The sequence below is a fragment of the Homalodisca vitripennis genome, unplaced genomic scaffold (assembly GCF_021130785.1).
Source record: "Homalodisca vitripennis isolate AUS2020 unplaced genomic scaffold, UT_GWSS_2.1 ScUCBcl_1201;HRSCAF=4521, whole genome shotgun sequence".
NCBI lineage: Eukaryota > Metazoa > Arthropoda > Insecta > Hemiptera > Cicadellidae > Homalodisca > Homalodisca vitripennis.
The window spans coordinates 21,025-40,849 of record NW_025777322.1 but is presented as its reverse complement, the minus strand read 5'-3'; the positions used below and the strand labels follow the sequence as shown (position 1 = coordinate 40,849).

General features: G+C 37.4%; 1 protein-coding gene across 1 annotated transcript; it reads right to left on the bottom strand.

The window, feature by feature from the left end:
- Window positions 1–18,428: 18,428 nt before the first annotated feature.
- On the bottom strand, window positions 18,429–19,142 carry LOC124371273 (piggyBac transposable element-derived protein 3-like). Its single transcript, XM_046829612.1, has one exon. It carries the CDS (start codon window positions 19,140–19,142, stop codon window positions 18,429–18,431), a length of 714 nt encoding a protein of 237 aa, XP_046685568.1.
- Between the last annotated feature and the right edge of the window lie 683 nt (window positions 19,143–19,825).

Below are 19,825 nucleotides of genomic sequence, written 5' to 3'. Positions count from 1 at the left end.
TTCTGCTCTGCTGTCGCCAGAGTAGATAGACGAAGGTACATATTACGAAGGCAGGGCACGAAGTGCGGCAAGTTAGCAGCTGTTGGTTTCCCCGCGCACCGTTTGTATCTCCCGCCCCAACGTGACCTTGCCACGCGCGGCCGCGATATCTGTTTACCACTTATAAATGCCACATCTGTTTAATCCCCACCACCTCTTCAGTTTCACATGGGAGATAGACTGGTGCAGACGTACATTACCAAAAGTTACAAGTTGACTACCCGCAGCCCAATCTGGACAATGGCCGAGACTATGTTAACACAACAATTTGTAAAGGAGAGGAAGAGGAAGCAGGAGCTAGAAGAACGTCAGGACGCGGAGCAACCGCAGACTTCATTGCCTCACATCACAGACGAAGAATACGATCCTTCGCAGGACCAGGGGAAGGAGAATCAGTCCGCAAGCGAAGAAGAATATGTACCAACACCGAAGGACGAGCTGCCACCGAAGAGGAAGCGAATGCAATCGACCGTTATGTACACGCTACTTCAGGTGATGCAGTGTTTGCCTCTCTTGAGAGTGAGTCATTATCCGGAGATCTACAGACGCTTCTGTCAGACCCAGAAATTGGGGAAGATGCCGGAGAATATGCTGAAGATAATCCATTATCCGGAGATCTACAGACGCTTCTGTCAGACCCAGAAATTGGGGAAGATGCCGGAGAATATGTTGAAGATAATCCATTATCCGGAGATCTACAGACGCTTTTGTCAGACCCAGAAATTGGGGAAGATGCCGGAGAATATGCTGAAGATAATCCATCAGACAGACCTGTACCACGTGGTCCTGGCCGGAGATACAAGCGGTGTGCGGGGAAACTGCTTTTTTAGCGAAGAATATGAAAAAACTTTATTTTAACAACTTGTTACATCTTAGATTACAACAAATACATTTTTTTTAATACTTTGTGTGCATACCCTTATTCTTAACATTTTTATTCTATTTGGCATGCTTTGGACCTAATTTTTACAATTGTTCCTAATTTCCTCATCATGGTGCCACACTTGTATTAAGGGGAGCGGGAAAGGCCTATCTCGCCAATGTTAAATTTGCCATCTTTAGGTACACTTTTCTTCAAAAGTTGTAAAGCTATGACTTTCAAATTTTAGGGCTATATTTACCAACTCTTTTTGTGTTGACAGACCCAATTTTACACCTGCTAATCAAATATTACCTTAAAAAATCATTTTTTCATAGAACACTAAAAAAAATTAAACATTTTTACAAAACATAAATTTTTTATTACAAAACTAGTAATGTGAGATTAATAAAAATGGGTCTAAATATTACTTATACCCCAACAATGATGTGTAAAAAATTTCAGGTATGTAGGTTAATTATTTACAGAGATAAGGGTACTTTGGGATTATACCGACCACACCCAGACATGAATCGTTATTTCACATTTCGTTTCTACTGATTACTAGATTAGCGTAGAACAATATTTCGTCAATATAAAACAGGAATTGTCTTATCGCAAACACCTCCCCATCCTCAGACAGAGGTCAAAGTCGAGCGTCTAGTAGATAACGTGATTGCAGAGTCTCGCCGCCCGTTCAGCTGGTGCATCGCTTTGTTGTACTTCCGTGTTTTACCTCTACATTTCTCCAAACACAAAAATTCAACAAAAACAAACATTTACCAAACTAAACTTTTTATTAAAAAAACACTCAAAACTTGTTTTTATTCTTGATCACATTCCGCCACCCAAAATGCGAGTGCCTCCGGCCATCAGCGCGGGCTTCGGCAGCACCTTCGGTGCTGCCCCGCGCTGATGTCGACGAAAGAAAAACATCCCTCGAGATAGTACCTATCAGTAAAATATCAAATTCTAGAGGGGCTAATCAGAAATATAAATTGAATTGTAATGGAAAGGCAATGATGTACCGTGCAAATCACGTGATGCCGCGCGGCCTGCCGTAATCAGGATTCTCGAGAAAGATAAGATAACAGCGACAACAATACCGATCACAATACCTGGAAATGCTTGTAAGTTTGTAATTTTGTAATTGAAGAGTTGTTTTTTCGTTCTATCATGTTTGTTTCTATAAATTTCTATTTTTGTGTTCTTCATACTGGTGTGGTCGGTATAATCCCAAAGTACCGAGATAAGTGTACCTTTGTTTAATAAAATGCAACTTTCGGCAAATTGCGACTGAACTCAATAAACTAAAAGGCATACAATATCTACCTTAAAATAGGCCAGCTCCATATTTGGGATCATCTGTTTCCTCTTCATGGTCTTCCTCCATGAGCCGCCTTTTTCTTCTTGCTTGTCTAGCCTCCTTCGTGATACTTTCAGCCGCTTTCTCACTTTTACGCTGTCTCAAAATATCCATCTCCCGCAAAGTTTTGACGGATTTTTCACACAAACTCAGTCCAAGTCTTTTGTAGAGGTCCAGTTTGCTGCTGTGGCCTTCATTGAATGATATTACCGCATCATATACGCCCAACTTCAGTGTATCGAGTCTCACAAATACCCTCTTCGGAACTTTAGCCCATACAATATTATTAAAACTTTCATTAGGGTTTTGGGTGTGCCCGTGCAAACATTTCTTCAACAGCTCTGTTTGTGTAAGTGCCTTGTAAATATCTTTAATTTTCACCATAACATCATAGGGCAAACTGTCTTTGTGTTTGTAAGTCTTTCCCTCAGCTTTGGCTTTATTAAAACCGCACCATGAATCCTCACCCACAGGACACAATCCGTGCTGTGGATTATCATCCGTTGAAAGTTTATGGAAAAAGGTTGCCCAGATGTTTTTCTTCATTTCTTCAACACTGTTTACTCCTCTTCTTATGGCTAGGCCATAATAAGTCTGTAACTTATCAATTTGGGTGTCAGTAAGTCTTTTTTTTCCTCCAAGCACTTTTCCGTCTGCAAGTTTTTGGCTTTTGGTTTTCCGCTTCAGTTCACGTAAACGCGTCCCCATACGCTTTTGTATGTGCCCAATGCATTCCAATTTCTCAATCTCGACATCATCCCCATACGGTTTAGATTCTTTCACAATCTGGAAACCCTTACTATCACCATCACCAAGGTACTTTGTATATTTTACATTTCGTGTCACAGAATTCTTGAATACTTCAAGAGCACCCGCTACCTCCATTCCTCCCGAGCTTCCATCATAGTTCTTAGTACACTCATGTTCCCCAGGTTTTGTCATGGTACATGTCTGACAGTATTTAGACAAAATAGATACATCCAACACTTTCCCTGTATCGAAGCTGGTCACACTCACTAGTCCATTTAGAGATTTGAATCCGCGTCGCTGCCATGAACCGTCAATCGCAACTGCAAGCTCGGTACACCCATCATTTACCTGCACTGCTTCCATTGTAGCCTTCATCATAGTATCTTCGGCACAAGATTTGAGTGCTGTCTGTAGAGTCTTGTGGTATTTAGCATATTTTTGTGGGGGCTTAGGTAGGTCTAGTAAAACACAAAATTGGTTTCCGGCAGTTGGCCCTTTCCCAATAGTTCGCATAGCGTAAACAAATTTTACGTTGAGATCATACAGTTTTTCATCATTTGAAAGATTTGAGTTTTTGAATTTTTGGAATTCTGAGCATGCTGTACATTCTAACTTAGTTGATAATACTAACCCAGAGTTCTCAGAGTCATCATAACACACAATAAGTTCGATTGTGTCTGTTGAATCACAATACTTACATTTAACAAATTTTTTTATTGCACAAGACAATAAGTGGACATCAAAAATACAATTTCCTGCTCCAGAAGATTGAAATGTTTCATAGCTATCAAAGGACAACTTCTTTGCAGAAGATACTTTAGTAGAACTACTCCCAAGTTCTTTGTTAGGTGTTTCTTGAGTTCCTGACAAAGTTTCTGAACCTACCAATGTAGGCCTAGGCCTACTGTACTGGTTACCTACATGATGTTTACTCTTGGTTTTATAACTCAATTGTTTCCTTGGCATCGCGAGTTCCACTAAACAAACAAATATGTTTCGAAAAATAACACAACAATTCACCAAATCAGTGTCTTCTTTGAACAAAATACAAAATGTAAACAAGAAACAAGTTTACATGTTCGGTATTGTGAAAGGAACCAAAACAACAGACGACAGCTGACGGATAAACTGATGTTTAGTCAACTGTCACTATGACCAACTACACAAACAAAAATGCAGAGTATAAAACCAATGGTACTATACTAAATGCCAGGAGTATACTAGCTACACTATTGACGTTGCTCAGAGAAAAAAACTCTGTGTCTTGATATATTGTTTTAATTTTTTCAAGGGCTTATACGTAAGTTACAGTGATGACAATTATATCATTTTAAAGAGAATGAAATGGAGTATAATAATTTTAAAAAAACTAAAAATGTGTAAAAAAAAAAATTTTCCCCGGTCTGGCTCCCCTTAACAGTTCAATAAGTCCTTGTCGAGTTGTAACTTTGTGATTTTTCATTCTTTTCTTCACAATAGCCCACAGATTCTCAATTGGATTCATGTCAGGGCTATTACCTGGCCATGGAAGTGTACTGATCTCTGATTCACGGAGAAAGTTTGACACAGTCTTCGCTGCGTGGCAAGGGGCTCCGTCGTGCATAAAAATATATTCGCCATTCGGGAACCACTCATTTGCTTGGGGAATAAGCCTTTTTTTCAAAACATTCAAATACTGGTCCTGTCTCATAGTTTTGTCTACTATATACAGTCTTCCTGGGCCATGTACAGACATTACACTCCAAATCATTTACCGACGTTGGATGCTTTACAAACTGCTGAATACAATTTTCGTTAAACTCTTCCCCACATTGTCTACGGACGTACTGAGAGCTCTCATCACTAATCTGGAATATAAACTCATCAGAGAAGCATACCTGGAAAAACAAGTTGAATTGTAGTTCACTGTTGCTTAGGTTAGGTTAAATTAAGTTAAATTAGATTATAGGTTTTGTACGGTACGATAGGCCTACGTAGTAATTTCATCATTATATTGATTACCATAGTTTTAACATTTTAAAATACATTAAAATAAGCTATAAATACATGACTAGTATATATGAGGGCTCTAACTGCAAAAGTCACACTCTCCACTTTTTAAAATTTTACGAAAATAGCAAAAAACTGCTACTTGCATTATAAATAAAGTAACCTTGGTAACCATTATATGTTCTTAGAGTTGGCATTCCATCGAATTAGATTTACAACATTTTTTGTATATAAAAGCACTCTAACATAGTGAAAAATGCCTTTAAACTTTGGAGAATGTGAGTTTTGTATTCTCAAACTGGAGAATGTTAGTTTTGCAATAATCCGATATGGAGATTGTTACTTTTGACACCAAACATTGTAGGCTTTCAAAGACAAGAAAATAGTAATAAATTAATATGCTTAGACATAATTACTGGGGATTTATAAGGTACGGTATTAAAACTCATAAAATGAAGAAATCAGAGAACCAAAGTTTTATTGCCTATTCATTTAGGACTTCTGTACAGTATTTTAAATTTGGTAACAAGGCATCTCTTCGGCTCGTTGGCAACCTTCCTCATCGTCACCAATTACTTCGACTTCAGGGTCATCTAATACATGTCTAAAAAACTCCAGGGATTCATTCTGTCGCCATTCATTTCCATAATGTTTTAGTAGAAGAGTGTTTACATCAGCCTTTTTTTCTTTCTTTCCAACACTGTTACCTTTAACAATAGTCACTGGTCTTATGTTGTTAAGGCTTCTCCCTCTTTTTACTATACTTCTTGCTGCTTGTTCAGGATTTGCTTTTAGGCGATAGGTACATTCTCCTTGTACCAAAACCGTTTCATTGTTACCATTACTCTCCTTAGTAAAGTAGACCCGCCTACAAGACTGGATACCAAAATGCCATGTACTTGTCTTGCGTATGTGTTGCTCCACCTCAGATTTCCAATCAAGGTTCACAGTATCAACGCCAAGTTTTTTCACTGTAGCAAAATTTCCTATGATGTCAATGTACTCCTGTGGGCTTACAATTACTTCACATCGCTTTATCTCCTTCTCGACATTGCCAAACACCCTATCTGGGGGGATAAAACTATGACCTGTCATTGGGAAAACTAACTGTACCTCCTTGATGTTATCAGGTGCATTGACAAACCATGAGCACACCATAGTGATTAAAATTGAATTTTTATTTTGACCCCCACACCCGTCGCTAATAAGTCGAACAGTCATGTAGGGGGTCAGATCAATAGAATTCAAAGTGTCATATAAACAGGATGAAATCTCATTGGATCCCTTAGAAAAACTCATTCTCTGTCCACGTGTAAGCTGTTACATTATCTTTGTCAAGTTTGGATTTTGAATGGCCCTTTACAACACAAAAATTATTTAAATATAGCTGACGGGTGTAGTAGGAGGACTGATCCGGAAGTTTAGGTAGAGGTTGATTTTTTTGGCAATCGAAAGATAATATTAGGAGATCTTCACGGTCTTCTTGTAACAAACCGTAAAATGCTTGTGATCGTAGCTTGTGGACCCGTTTCTCAACAAGAAGCATGTTTCGCTCGGCATCACTCTTTGTCGACTTTATTTTTTCTGCCAATTCTAGGCAAGTAGAACATACGTCCACCCTAGGTGATCCGAATCCCAAGTTGTATTTTCTATTAAAAATATATCTAAAATAACTGTCTTTCACTTTAAGGTGATCTTCCGCATTGGTCTGATACATTCGCCAGAGCTTCTTTATATTTAGTTCTGCAGGCAAATATTTCCGGCCACTTCTGTTTGTACAGTAATGAGTTTCACTGCACTTTAAACTATTAATAAACGTCATAATACTTTCTTTTTTAGCCACAAATATGTTACCAGTAGTGTCACCGCCTCTCCTCTCCTTCGGCATTTCATGTTTGTAATAAAACCGGTCAGCAATTTTATTAATTCTAAATCTGGAAATATTTAAGGCCCTCAGAAAAGTACCCAAACACACCGGAACCATTTTCTTCTCACGGTTTGTTATGAAATATTTTGCTCTAGCTTGTTTTTTAATATTTTTTTGGTTTTTGGGTCTTCTTCGCTTTATCACGTTCATTGTTATATGCTTTAGAACAAAGTTGTCTTGGTATATTTTATCATGTTCCTTATAAAAAGCAGAATGAAATCTTCTTATGTCCTGGGCTGTCAATGATCGGCAAAGTAGGGCGCCTTTGGTGTGGTTACACGTAGGAAAATCCGGAAAACCCTTCGGAGCATATCTGAAAACAAAAAAATAAAAATAATATGCTGATTCTAACATTTTATTCAGCAATTATTTCTATTTTCTTGTCTCAGAGAACCACAATGATATATTAGCATTTCGTGTCAAAAGTAACAAAGGCCTAAGTCCTATTTGCTAAAATTGCATACGCCTAGAGAATGACAAGCATCCAAAAGCTATGCCTCAGACCGGTACGTAAGTTAAATATAGTTAAATAAGTAAATATTTATGCAATAAAAAGTTTTATTTCTTAATTAACCCGGTCTTTGAAACATGGCAAATAGGTTATGAACATAGAGGTTATGTATGAAGGTTTTGGTTACCTTTTCTTTTTTGCCTGGGCTCTTTTCCAGTGGTTTGGTGCTCGAACCTTCTTCCTGGGTGTTTCTCCTTTACTTTTATCACTTGGTCTTACACTAATATCCATTTTTAAGCTATTTAACGCATAAAACAGAAACAGTACACCACTACACTGACTTCCTACTTACAAAACATTAGCAAAACAGACGATACAGGGTGCAGTGTCACGTGACTCAAACAAGCCTTCCTATTGGCTGAAATGGAGAATGTGAATTTTGCATTCAAAGACTTTGGAGAATGTGAGTTTTGAAAACAAACGTAATTTTCACCGTTAAAATAAAGTGGGATACTGTTAGTTTTGCTTTAAAACTCTTAGATCAATATGTGCAAAGCTATGAATATAATTAGAATATACCCAAAAGTCAATTTCGAAAAAAATTGGAGAATGTGACTTTTGCAGTTAGAGCCCTCATATAGGCATACTGTAGGTTAGTTTACCTTTTCCCAATCTTCAACTGTGAAGCCTTGTAAGCCCTTAGCCCATTGCAGCCGTTTCTTGGCCATGGCAGGCGTGATCTTCTGTTTCTTCCTTGGCCTACAAGCCTTTAGGCCTTCTGCACTCAACACCCTCCTTACAGTTCTAGTTGAAACATTCGCTCCGTACTCATTTATTTGTTCAGTCAATTGTTTTGTTGTATTTCTTCTGTTCATTGTAGTAATATTTTTTAGTTTTCTAACCAGTCTGTCATTTAGTTTACGCTTTCGACCACATTTGCCTACTCGACGTGGTTCGTAATTCAAATTGAGATCACAGGCCATCTTAATTCTGCTTACAGATTTTTGGGAAATACCTAATCTCTTAGCTATTTCAGTCTGTGAATAGCAGTTTTCTTCCAATAGAAGTTTCACTGAAGCACTTTTTTTGGGAGACAAATCAATTGTTTTCCCCATTGCTGGTCAAATGTTTTCAACACAATTCAGAAACCAAAATGCACTTAAAAGTTATAAAAAAAAGCAGAACAAACTGATTTACAACACAAACCGCTTCATAAACACTGTTTGCAATTCACACAATACATAAACAAACAACTACAAACACAAGTAATCAACATCAATTGTATGCCAAGTTTGAGGTTAGGAATTGCTTATAATGTCCAAAAGAATCAACAGCTGATTCAGTGCTGCCAATGCCATCAGAATCAATACAAAAACATTCAAGCATAATATAAATTGATTTTATACTGTAGTCCATACCAAATTAGGCAGTTTTATTTTAGTTTATACATGTTTTCTAACCAAATTCAAAGTTAAGTCAAAAATGCATTAAACTAATACGTCTAGTCTAATAATTTGGCCACCCTCTGTATATTGGCCAGTACAACTGGACATACGAGCTGAGATAACATTACAGCAAAATTTAATCCGCGCTCCTGACAAAATGGCGGCGGCCAGTAGAGCTGGCCATACGAGCTCCAAGGACAAATAACAAATACTACCTTCGAGCGCAAAGGGTTAAAACCTCTAATTCACTGTCCTCACTGGCTCTTTTTAAATCTTCTTTCATCAGGGTTTGAGCATCATTGGCTACTTTAAGGTGTTCTTCATGTTTTAGCAGTATCTGCTCTTTAGCTCCGTTTGCTGTTGCTGCCTGTGCCTGAGCACTAACTGTGTCACACTTATTACATTTATCCTTTTTCAATGCTTTTCGTGTCAAGTTAACTTACTGTAAAAGATCTGTTTGTATTTTGAGAGTGACACTGGATTGTCAGGATATTCTTCCTTGCACATGCTATACATAAGAGGAAGGGTTGTTTCAGAAGTCAAATACTGTTTTTCATCATTACGCTCGCGGCAGTAATGCGATTTGTATTTTGGATATTTTGTTAATATGTTTCACTACTTCTTCCTTAACTTGTGGTAATTTGTTGGAACCTCCACGTTGGCCCCAATTGTCTGTTATAGGTTCCAAGTTTTTCTGGGCTTGAAGATATGTATTTACTCTGCAGTTTGATATTCTTAATGTCTGGAGAAACATGGCTTTGCAAACAGGTTGTCCCGCTAAGGAATAAACTCTTGTATTTGATCGAACGGTTGGACCTATCACCCTTTTTCTTGCAACTGGTTTCACGGATACCTTACTGCAAACAAAGAGACACTTAGCACTTAACGTGTCAAGTGACCAAAATCTGGTAAATTCTTTTTGTCGATTTTCAGTACTTATTTTTTTATTACACTTACATGAACACTGGTAGTCCCTAAACTCCCTGGACTCAACCAACGTGCCTTTTGCATTGATGTAGTCTTGATTAGTTCTACACCTTTTTTGTCGATCCGCTCTTGACTGATCAGGAATCTTTCGCCTGCGTCCTTTTTGGGGCGTCCTTGCAATAAAACTATATCATCTGGTTCTGCATGTCCATCAGCTGGATCTTGGACTTCTACTTCTTCTTCTCCACCAACTAACTGATCCTGGTTCTCTATCACTTCTTCTCTGTCAACAAGCTCCTGGTCCTCTACTACTTCTTCTCTGTCAACAAGCTCCTGGTCCTCTACTACTTCTTCTCTGTCGACAAACTCCTGGTCCTCTACTACTTCTTCTCTGTCGACAAACTCCTGGTCCTCTACTACTTCTTCTCTGTCAACAAGCTCCTGGTCCTCTACTACTTCTTCTCTGTCAACAAGCTCCTGGTCCTCTACTACTTCTTCTCTGTCGACAAACTCCTGGTCCTCTACTACTTCTTCTCTGTCAACAAGCTCCTGGTCCTCTACTACTTCTTCTCTGTCAACAAGCTCCTGCTCCTCTACTACTTCTTCTCTGTCAACAAGCTCCTGGTCCTCTACTACTTCTTCTCTGTCAACAAGCTCCTGCTCCTCTATTACTTCTCTGTCGACAAACTCCTGATCCTCTATTTCTTCTTCGCCAACCAACTCTTGGCCCTGTAATTGCTCTTCACTGCCAACCAACTCCTGGTTGTTTTTTGCCAGCTCATCATTTTCGTTTAACTGTTCTGAATCTTGGGTCAAATTCACTTTATCTTCAACTGATGCTGGCTCACCGACCACATCACTTACCTCAATAGTTTGTATGAATAAATCAAATTGATTAGAACATTGCTGGTTGTTAAAGAACTCAATATGTTGATAGTCAACATTTTCTTGTAAAATTTTGGGACTGTTAAGCCTCGCGCGCACTACGACAGAACGACAGAACGGACGACTGGAAATTTTAAGATAGGGTGCGCGCATTAGGACGGAACCGCCACGCCACGCCAGACTCGTCTTGGGTGTTTTAATCAAGTTCTCAGTCTGTGTTAAAACATTGTCAAAGATGCTTCAGTGCTTAGATGAAGAATTAATTATTGTTGCTGCATTCGTAATAGAAGAAGAAGAAGAGGCAGAGAGAAGTCGAAGAAAAGCCAGGTTTTGGGTACATAGCATAAACACTAAAAGGTTAGCTTTGGGGGAGTTTCATACGTTATTCCCAGATTTGATAGAAGACGATGAAAAGTTTTTTTGGATATTTCCGCATGACTCACAGCAAATTTGAAGATCTTCTTATCATTATAAAAGAGAAATTATCACGCAGAAAAACGAAGTTCAGAGCACCAGTTGAAGCTAAAGAGAGATTAGCAATATGTTTGAGGTAAGCTTTTATATTAGTTTATCCAGATTTACTTACTCACACGCATTACCATTGTTATTATTTAATTTCCTTTGGCCAATTATGAACAAACATACCTAATAATTACATATTATTTAATTTTATAAAATTGTATAATGTTGAATTAAATACCTTTAACGCTACAATATGAGTATATTCAAACAAAACTACTATTTATTTATAACTACAATGAATTGCTGCATGCAATAGGTTTCATATGTAGTGAACACAACTGTATATGAAAAATAAAGTTTAAGTAACGTTCTCAGAATAATATTCTGTCATTTCTGAAATAGCAAATAAAATACACAACTAATAATTTATTTCAGTACAGAACAGTGGTCGGGGATAAAATTAATATAAGAAAGTTAATCTTGTAAGCCAATTACCCTTTTGAATAAATAATTTTAAAAATTAAACCTTACCAATTAAGTTATACCTTCTTTAAGTCTTTTTTTACTTCTTCAGTTCAGCGTTTTTTTATTACTGCTAATAGTAACGGGAAACATTATTTTATAATGTTGGTACTTAGAAGATGAAATTAAAAAAAATAATTGCCTTTTTAACATAAAAGTTTTATTTATTTTAAACTATTACAAACAAAATGATATAGAGTGGACACAAACAACAAAATGCATAACTCAATGAAAGAGTCCAAGTGGTTGTTATGTTATTATGAAAGTGTGTTATTATATGAGTTCAAAGATATGTCCAATATGTTGTACCCAAGTAAACGTTCCTCTGGCGTTGCAGCAGAAGAACTTGACTGTGGTGTAATAAATGACTGTTCAACAGGTTCAGGAGTTGGTCTGTACACAAGATCCATTTCCCTATCACTGACTAGTTGAAATATTTTCTTTTTCATCTCAATTTGGTCTCTTAAAGGAAAGCCCCTAACTGTCTTTTCCATGGATTGAAAAAAAGTTGTAAGAGAGTCAGCCACTTCAACTGTTTTAGGGCGCTCAGATATATTATTCAAATAATCTTGCAAGACAGTAGCCGCAGTCTTCGGTTGACCACCATTTCTATTCCGTTTCTTATACATCAATGGTTTCCTAGTTAAGGAAGACGTATTTGAAGAAGAAGTCATTGCTTGGGACACATTTCCTGGTGATAAAGTTGAAGAAGTGTTCAGTGGCACAGAATTTGTGGTATTCAGAAGCAGTGGCGATGTAGACAGTGACTCAGGATAACTGTCTTCTGTGTCGTTTAACACTTCCTCTTCGTCCTCATCAATGCCACCAGCTTTGTCTTCAGTAGAATTTACGCTGGGAGCGAAGTTGGATGTACGCTGGTCGTCATCAACAAGATAAGGCACTAAAAATGCAAGCTTCTTTTCATATCTGGAAGGTTTTATTTTCTTGGCTGCCTGGCCACTTTTTGTCCTGCGCCGCTGAAGTGCTTTGCGATGGCAGTCTCGTATCTTTACCCAACGTTCCTTGCAGTCTGAACCTGTAACATTACCAAACACTGTAACATGTTTTAACATTATAAATTTATAACATAAAACAAAACAACAAATTATTGTTTTAGATTCCTTGCTACTGGGATGTCCTACCGTGCAATGGCATATTCTTATCGCATGGGACTAACAACTCTTCGGGAAGTAGTCCATTCAACATGTGATGTGCTATGGGAATGCTTACAACCGATAGTTATGCCGGAGCCTACATAAGACGTGTGGGAAAAGATAGAAAGCGGATTTCACCAGCAGTGGAATTTTCCTAATGCCATTGGCGCTTTAGATGGAAAACATGTGTTAATAGAAGCACCACATGACAGTGGGGCTGATTTCTTTTGTTACAAAAAGTGCTTCAGCATTGTTTTATTATTGGCATTAGTAGACGCCGATAAAAAGTTTATATTCGTAGATGTTGGTGGCTATGGGAAAAACTCTGATGGAGGTATTTTTAGTACTTCGGAATTGGGGAAGAAACTGGAAAATGGAACTTTACGCTTACCATCTTCCAAAGTACTTCCAATGACTGGTGTGCATCTTCCTTATGTCATTATTGGTGACGAAGCTTTTCCTCTTCGAACAAACTTAATGAGGCCTTATTCACGAGACAATGTGCACGGAAAAGATAGAGAAAAAATCTTTAACTGCCGCTTGAGCCGAGCTCGGAACGTCGTTGAAAATGCATTCGGCATTTTACGAGTAGTTCGAAGGTTCAGGATTTTCGAAAGAAGATTAGCCCTGTCACAGGATCATCTTTCTTCTGTTGTTCTTGCGGCTTGTTGTTTGCACAACTACTTAAGGGAGGATTCAAGTCATTGGACAGAAAGGGATTTAGCGTATACAATCTCACAGGCTGTGTCACTAGCTCCACTGAAAGGTACTGGTGGTTTGGCTGGTAGTGAAGCTATCACAGTAAGAAATATGTTCAGGGATTACTTTTGCTCTGAATTTGGATCAGTTTCGTGGCAAGAAAGAAGAGTTCAAGTGGGCAAGCAACGTGTTTGATTGAGTGAACGTAACACGAAAGGAATGATTGTTTCTAGTTATTTCTACCACTACTGCAAAAACTCATCCACAAAAATATATATGTCAATAAATCTATCCATGTAATCTTATTTCTCAATAAAAGTTTCATAAATTAACTATGTGTTTGTAATAAACCTTAATTTTACAGTGTTTTGAATTTTCTTCTTCTTACTTTATGGTTAGTTCTATTTATGAATTTGATTATTTCATATTTATTTGTTATGTGTGGAATAGTTTTTTATCTAAAATAATAGGCAATTCTAAGAAAGTTGGAACTTGGAGAAGTAGGTCGAAGAAGAAGAAATATGCAAATATTATTTATTACAAACATATTTGAACAGTGATAAGCCTATTAAATAATTTAGAATATTATATAAACAAAATTGAGATTCTTCAATATGATCATGTACATCATAGAAAAATTATAAAATGTATAAAAAAACATACGATCCGGAAAACCCTTCTTATAGCTAAAACAGAAATGTATTTTTCACCTAAACAAAATCAATTTTTCATTTTAATTTTTTTCCGAAACAATACTTTTTCACCAATTTTTCTATTATTTTCAAAGATATACTTACCAAACTGTAACAATATGTTCTTGGATCAAATAATCAAGTTCCTTACACAGAAGTTTGATCAAATCCTTGCAAAAACCTTTGCATATGCTACAACGAAAGCTGCGCTTGTTCTATAGTCTCATGTATTTAGTTGGTTTCACAGACTTAACACGAAGTACTGTACTTCACAAAAAAGGTATGTGGTATGTTCAAAATCCTGTAATGAACATAAAACTATATACTGTACTGTATAGGCGTTACAAAGAAGCCTATACAAACGTTGTCTAAAGTAGCGGTATTTGAGGTTATGTTCACCGAATTAACAATCAACAAGTGTCTACAGTAAAATCATTAGTAATTTGCTCTTACCTGCTTGTCCCAGCATTGCACCTATTTCTTCCCAACAATTCTCTCTTCTATTGACGTTAAAATATTCAGGATGTCGCATGTTGTACAGCTCGGTGTAGTTTTGAACAAGAGAAATTAACTTGGAGACATCCATTTTGGCTCAGAAGATGTTGCTGGAATAGAGAAAATTTCCTTCCGTTCCGTCTGAGGTGTGTGCGCTTACAACACCGGACGGATCGGACCCGACGTCGCCGACGGAGCCGACGCGCAGAATTTGTTGAAAAGTTCTTTTCCTCAGATAATCTGACTGACGTCCGACGCGTCTCTTCCGTCCCGTCCGTCCAAGTGCGCGCATCTCCATAACAATCAATATTATTCATATTTGAAAAATTCTGTCGTGTCCTTCCGTTCCGTCGTAGTGCGAGCGAGGCTTAAACGGCGAACGAACGATGATGACGGATTTCTTTTGGCCCAAATTGAACTATGTGGATGTAAACGACATTTGGTTTCAGCCGGACGGCTCTACGTGCCACACAGCGAACGAAATCATAAACATTTTGCATGAACGATTTGAGGGTATGGTTATATCTCGCAGAGGTGACGTGAATTGGCCACCGAGATCGTTTTTTTTACAACATATTGTCCTAGACCAGTCTTTCTAACTTCTGCTCTGTCTGACCCTTTAGCACCCTTGTAAAAAAAGAGAGATGCAATAATGTGTCACAGAGTCACAAATGGACCAGAGCTTTACGCCCCATCTGTGACGCTTTTTTGGCATGTACTGCAGTAATTGCGAGTGGCCCTTAGTGCTCACCATGCTCTCATCTATAGACAAATGTTTACCAGGCGTAAAATAAAATTTTGATACCCTGTTCATATGATGGACCCTGATCTATTAATGGTTGGAACCTGGCATGAGGATCATAACCAGGTCGTTGTGGAAGAGGTAATTCGGATGTGTCAACCTGATGAAAAAATTGTAAAATAGTCTGGTAACTGTTTCTATTGAACATTCTGGAAAACCATGGTGTAAATTGGCTAGAAGTCCAAGACCAATAACTATGAATAATAGGCTTCTGATTTAGCCCCATATTCATAAGAACTGCAATAAATGCTTGAATTTCAAGTCTGATAACAGGCCTCCCAAGACTTGGCTCTGCTATTTTCCTTCAATCTCATATTATTATTAATGAACTCTTAAGCACACTTGTTTGTAAATTTTACTATTGTCTCCAAAAGCATAGGTGTAAAAAACAACACAAAATAACTTACAGGTGATGAGTTACGAGGTGGGCAATGTTTGATCCCTGGCTCTTCGTGAAATGTGAACAAATGGTTATAGTCATTGTCATTTTCTTCATCAACTTCCACCCAACCTGACCCATCTTCCGAATCAGTATTGTCCTCGTTACTACTGTCCTGTTCATTAGGCCTAGCAAGTCTTGGTCTACCCCTTGCCCTATGTTGGTGTGGAATTGGCAAAGGTTGAGGTCTATGAGTAGGCCTAGGCTCATCTTCATCTGATGAATTTGAAAAATTGAGATCTCGAAATAATAAGTTATTACCTAAACTCTATTTTGAGATAGTTCATCATCTGGGATGTATTCAGGATCACTATTTGTATCATCTACCACACTACTGCTACTTTCATCCTGAGATGTTTCAGGTTCAGAATTATCACTGACAAAGTTGTCATTTAGGAATTCTTCTTCCACTACTTTTCTAAGAGTATTTTCACTCAGTGGGGACCTTGAACGATCCATATTACGAGTACATTGCTTACACAATTCACAATAATTGGCTTATAACATTATTAGAAACAAACACGTAAACATAACCTCAACAGAACACTCACGGAAACAGCAGACCGGCAACTACGAAAACAAAGCGTCACGGTTGTTGCCCAACCACTGAATAAATTAAAAAACTAAGACTATTTTTGCTGGAAAATGTTTTTATAAATTAAATTTAATTATTAAATAACTTCATGGTTACCTAAACCATCAGGGGAAAATTTTTTTTCTTTGGGACTTGAGAGTTCCGTTGGGCACTTGAGCATTGGTTGGTTAGGTTAACTCAGGGACTCTGTAGTCTATCAGTCACTGTGAATGTAATCTGTATAAAGTTGTTATGGTTGTCACTACATTATATTACCATTACAATATGTATTTTTCTTACTTTATCAAATAACTTATGTAAAAGGATGAAAAAATAAATAGATGGATTCCAAAAAATGCCTACTTTATCCCTTTTAGCCCCGGTGTCCGTTATATCGGACAGAGGTGGTCTAGCTAAAATGCCCAACGTCCGATATACCGGACGTCTCGAAAATTTAATGTAGCTGGCTAATAATATGTCCAAATGCCATCAGTTTCGGTATAGTAGTCGGTGAAGAAACGGGCTACATGCAAAAACAATAAACCTTCCAATTGGCATCGTATTTCGTCGTCATTGAGCGTAGTTTATTTGTCGATGTCAGTTGTCAGACGACTTCAGTTGCATTGTTGTTGTATACTGACTTATAACCTCAATTAGTTTGCGTGATTGAAAGCGGTTGTTTTTCGTGTGATTTATTGTATTATTAGTAAAAAAAAACATGAGTAAACGTCGTAGAGAAAAGTTACCAGTGAGTGAAAACACTTTGATAAACACTGGTACTTTGGCATTATACCAACCACACCCATACATGGATCGTTATTTGACATTTTGCTTCTACTGATTACTAGATTAGTGTAGAACAATATTTCGTCAATATAAAACAGGAATTGTCTTATCGCAAACCCCTCCCCATCCTCAGACAGAGGTCAAAGTCGAGCGGTCTAGTAGATAAGTGATTGCAGAGTCCCGCCGCGCGGCCTGCCGTAATCGGGATTCTCGAGAAAGATAAGATAACAGCGACAAAAATACCGATCACAATACCTGGAAATGCTTGTTGATTAATGGAATGTTAGTTCTGTTACTCAACTACATCGTTTTATAACGTTCTAAGTTCATTGAAAAAGGTTTAAGCGTTGGGGGCATATAACGGAATCTGACCCCATTCCCAAAGTACCATAAAATGTATATATTGTAAATATTATTTCTTTTACTTTTTTGAAAAATTAAACAAGTTTTAGTCTTACAAACCATTACAATTAGTTTGTGTTATTTTACAATTGTTATTATTTCAAAAGTGCAAAAACAAGTAAACATATCTGTATACTTCTACTGACGTGTATGTGGAAATATATGAAGAAGTGCTTATGCAGCAATACAATTAATTGGATATATCTTCTGCATTTATCAAGGAAAGTTCTTAAAATTTTGTGTGTGTAGTAAGAAATATGTGTACAACAAAATTGCTTCATTTTTCAGGGGCTACAATTTTTTTTTCTACCGTTTATGTATGTCCAAACTATAAAAAATAAAAAAAATAAAAAAAAACTATGTATAAATACGCTAAAAAAAAACAAATCATTCTGTAAAAGTACTTTTTAACTATTACATCTAAGAGTACACTTATTTGTGAACAATTTAAAACAAAAACCTAAAAATTATCTTCAAAAATAAGAAAACTAGATGAATTTTCCCTCAATTCTGCACTACGGTCCCTTATCGCCATGGGCTTTCTGGCAAGTCCATGGAAAAATGGCTGGGGTTAAAAGGGTTAAAAAACAAAACAACAGTCAAACATTACACAAGGTATACAATTTGAAGTAAAATTGACCAAAGATGTATTTGCCAATATGAATAATAAAATTATTATAAATAAAATGAAAAATAATTAAATTTTAATTAAAAGAAAATTTAAAATTAGGAAAAATTGGCAAATACTGTTGACAGTAGGTAACTATTGGTCATGGTGATAGCGGAAAAAACAGTTCTTTTTGTCATTGCAGCACAAGAAAACATTGCAGTGGTCGCACTTGCTGTAAGGCCTGGATTCTATCTTTTCCTTGGAGCAAACCTCGCAGCGTCCTCTCGTATCATAAAACTTAGGCCAGTGAATGCCTCGGTTTCCCAAGCGAACTTCTTTGGACACTGAGTATTCCAAGGTTTTCCTTTTCTTCGGGGCAGCTGCAGTTTGTTGTCTTGGGCTACCTGCACTGTTACGTTTAGATCCACCTCTGTTATTGGGGCTGTATGTCAGGAGGCCCAAACTGAGACTTCGTCGGAATTCTAACACAGAGACTTTTTCAAAAAGCTGGCAATAGATAACAAAGGCGTTAACAAATGCTATGTCTAACATCCAAAAAAACAATCGGTGCCACCACTTTCGAGATTTTCTGTCTACACAGTATAACGCACGGTACCTGTCAGCAAGGTCTACACCTCCCATTCCTTTATTATAGTCAAATACCACAGTAGGGCAAGGAACCTCAGCTCTTGTCCCATCTTTCTTCACGACTCGCTTCACTTTTGTTTCTTCATTCCCATGGCAGTTTGAAGCAAGGTAAACAGGTTTACTGTCCATCCACACAAAAACAGAACTCCCTTGATCATTTACTCTGTAGTCAAAATACCCTCTGGTCGAATCCTTGATAGTTAAAATATCGGGCGGCATACCTTTCCTGTCTTTTCTTATTGTGCCAGCGGCTAATACCTTTTCTGTCTTCAACCTATCAAGTAACGGAAAAGAATTGAAATAATTATCAAAAAATACTTTTCGTTCTTGACCCCAAAAGGGTTTAGTGAGGAAAAGGACAACTCTTTCACCAAGGCTAAAATCTTTAAATTCATTTTCAACCTCCTCGTCCTTCCCTTGGTACAGTTGAAATTTTAAAATATAGCCATGTTGGTCGGCAATGCACCATAACTTATATCCCATTTTTATAGGTTTGATGGGGTTATATTGTTTCATTGACGAGCGTCCTTTGAAAGCAATCATCGATTCATCGACAGATAGTTCTCGGGTTCCTTCGTACACCTCCATAAACTTTTTATTTAGAGCTGATATCATAGGCCTTATTTTGTATGCCTTGTCTTTATTATTGTTGGGCACTTGTTGGTTATCATTGACATGCAAATTTGTCAATATATCATCGAATTTATTTCTTGCCATAGCCTCTGATATGACCGGAACGTTAAGATCTCGTTGAGAACTCCAATAATCTTTCCAACTTGGAAGTTTATGGTAACCCATAATAAAATTTATGCCTATGAATGTCATCAGCCATTCTTTTGTTAACCCTAGAACCTTGTTTGGGTCCCTTTGCACTGCATACAGGTTACTTTGCGCTACGATAT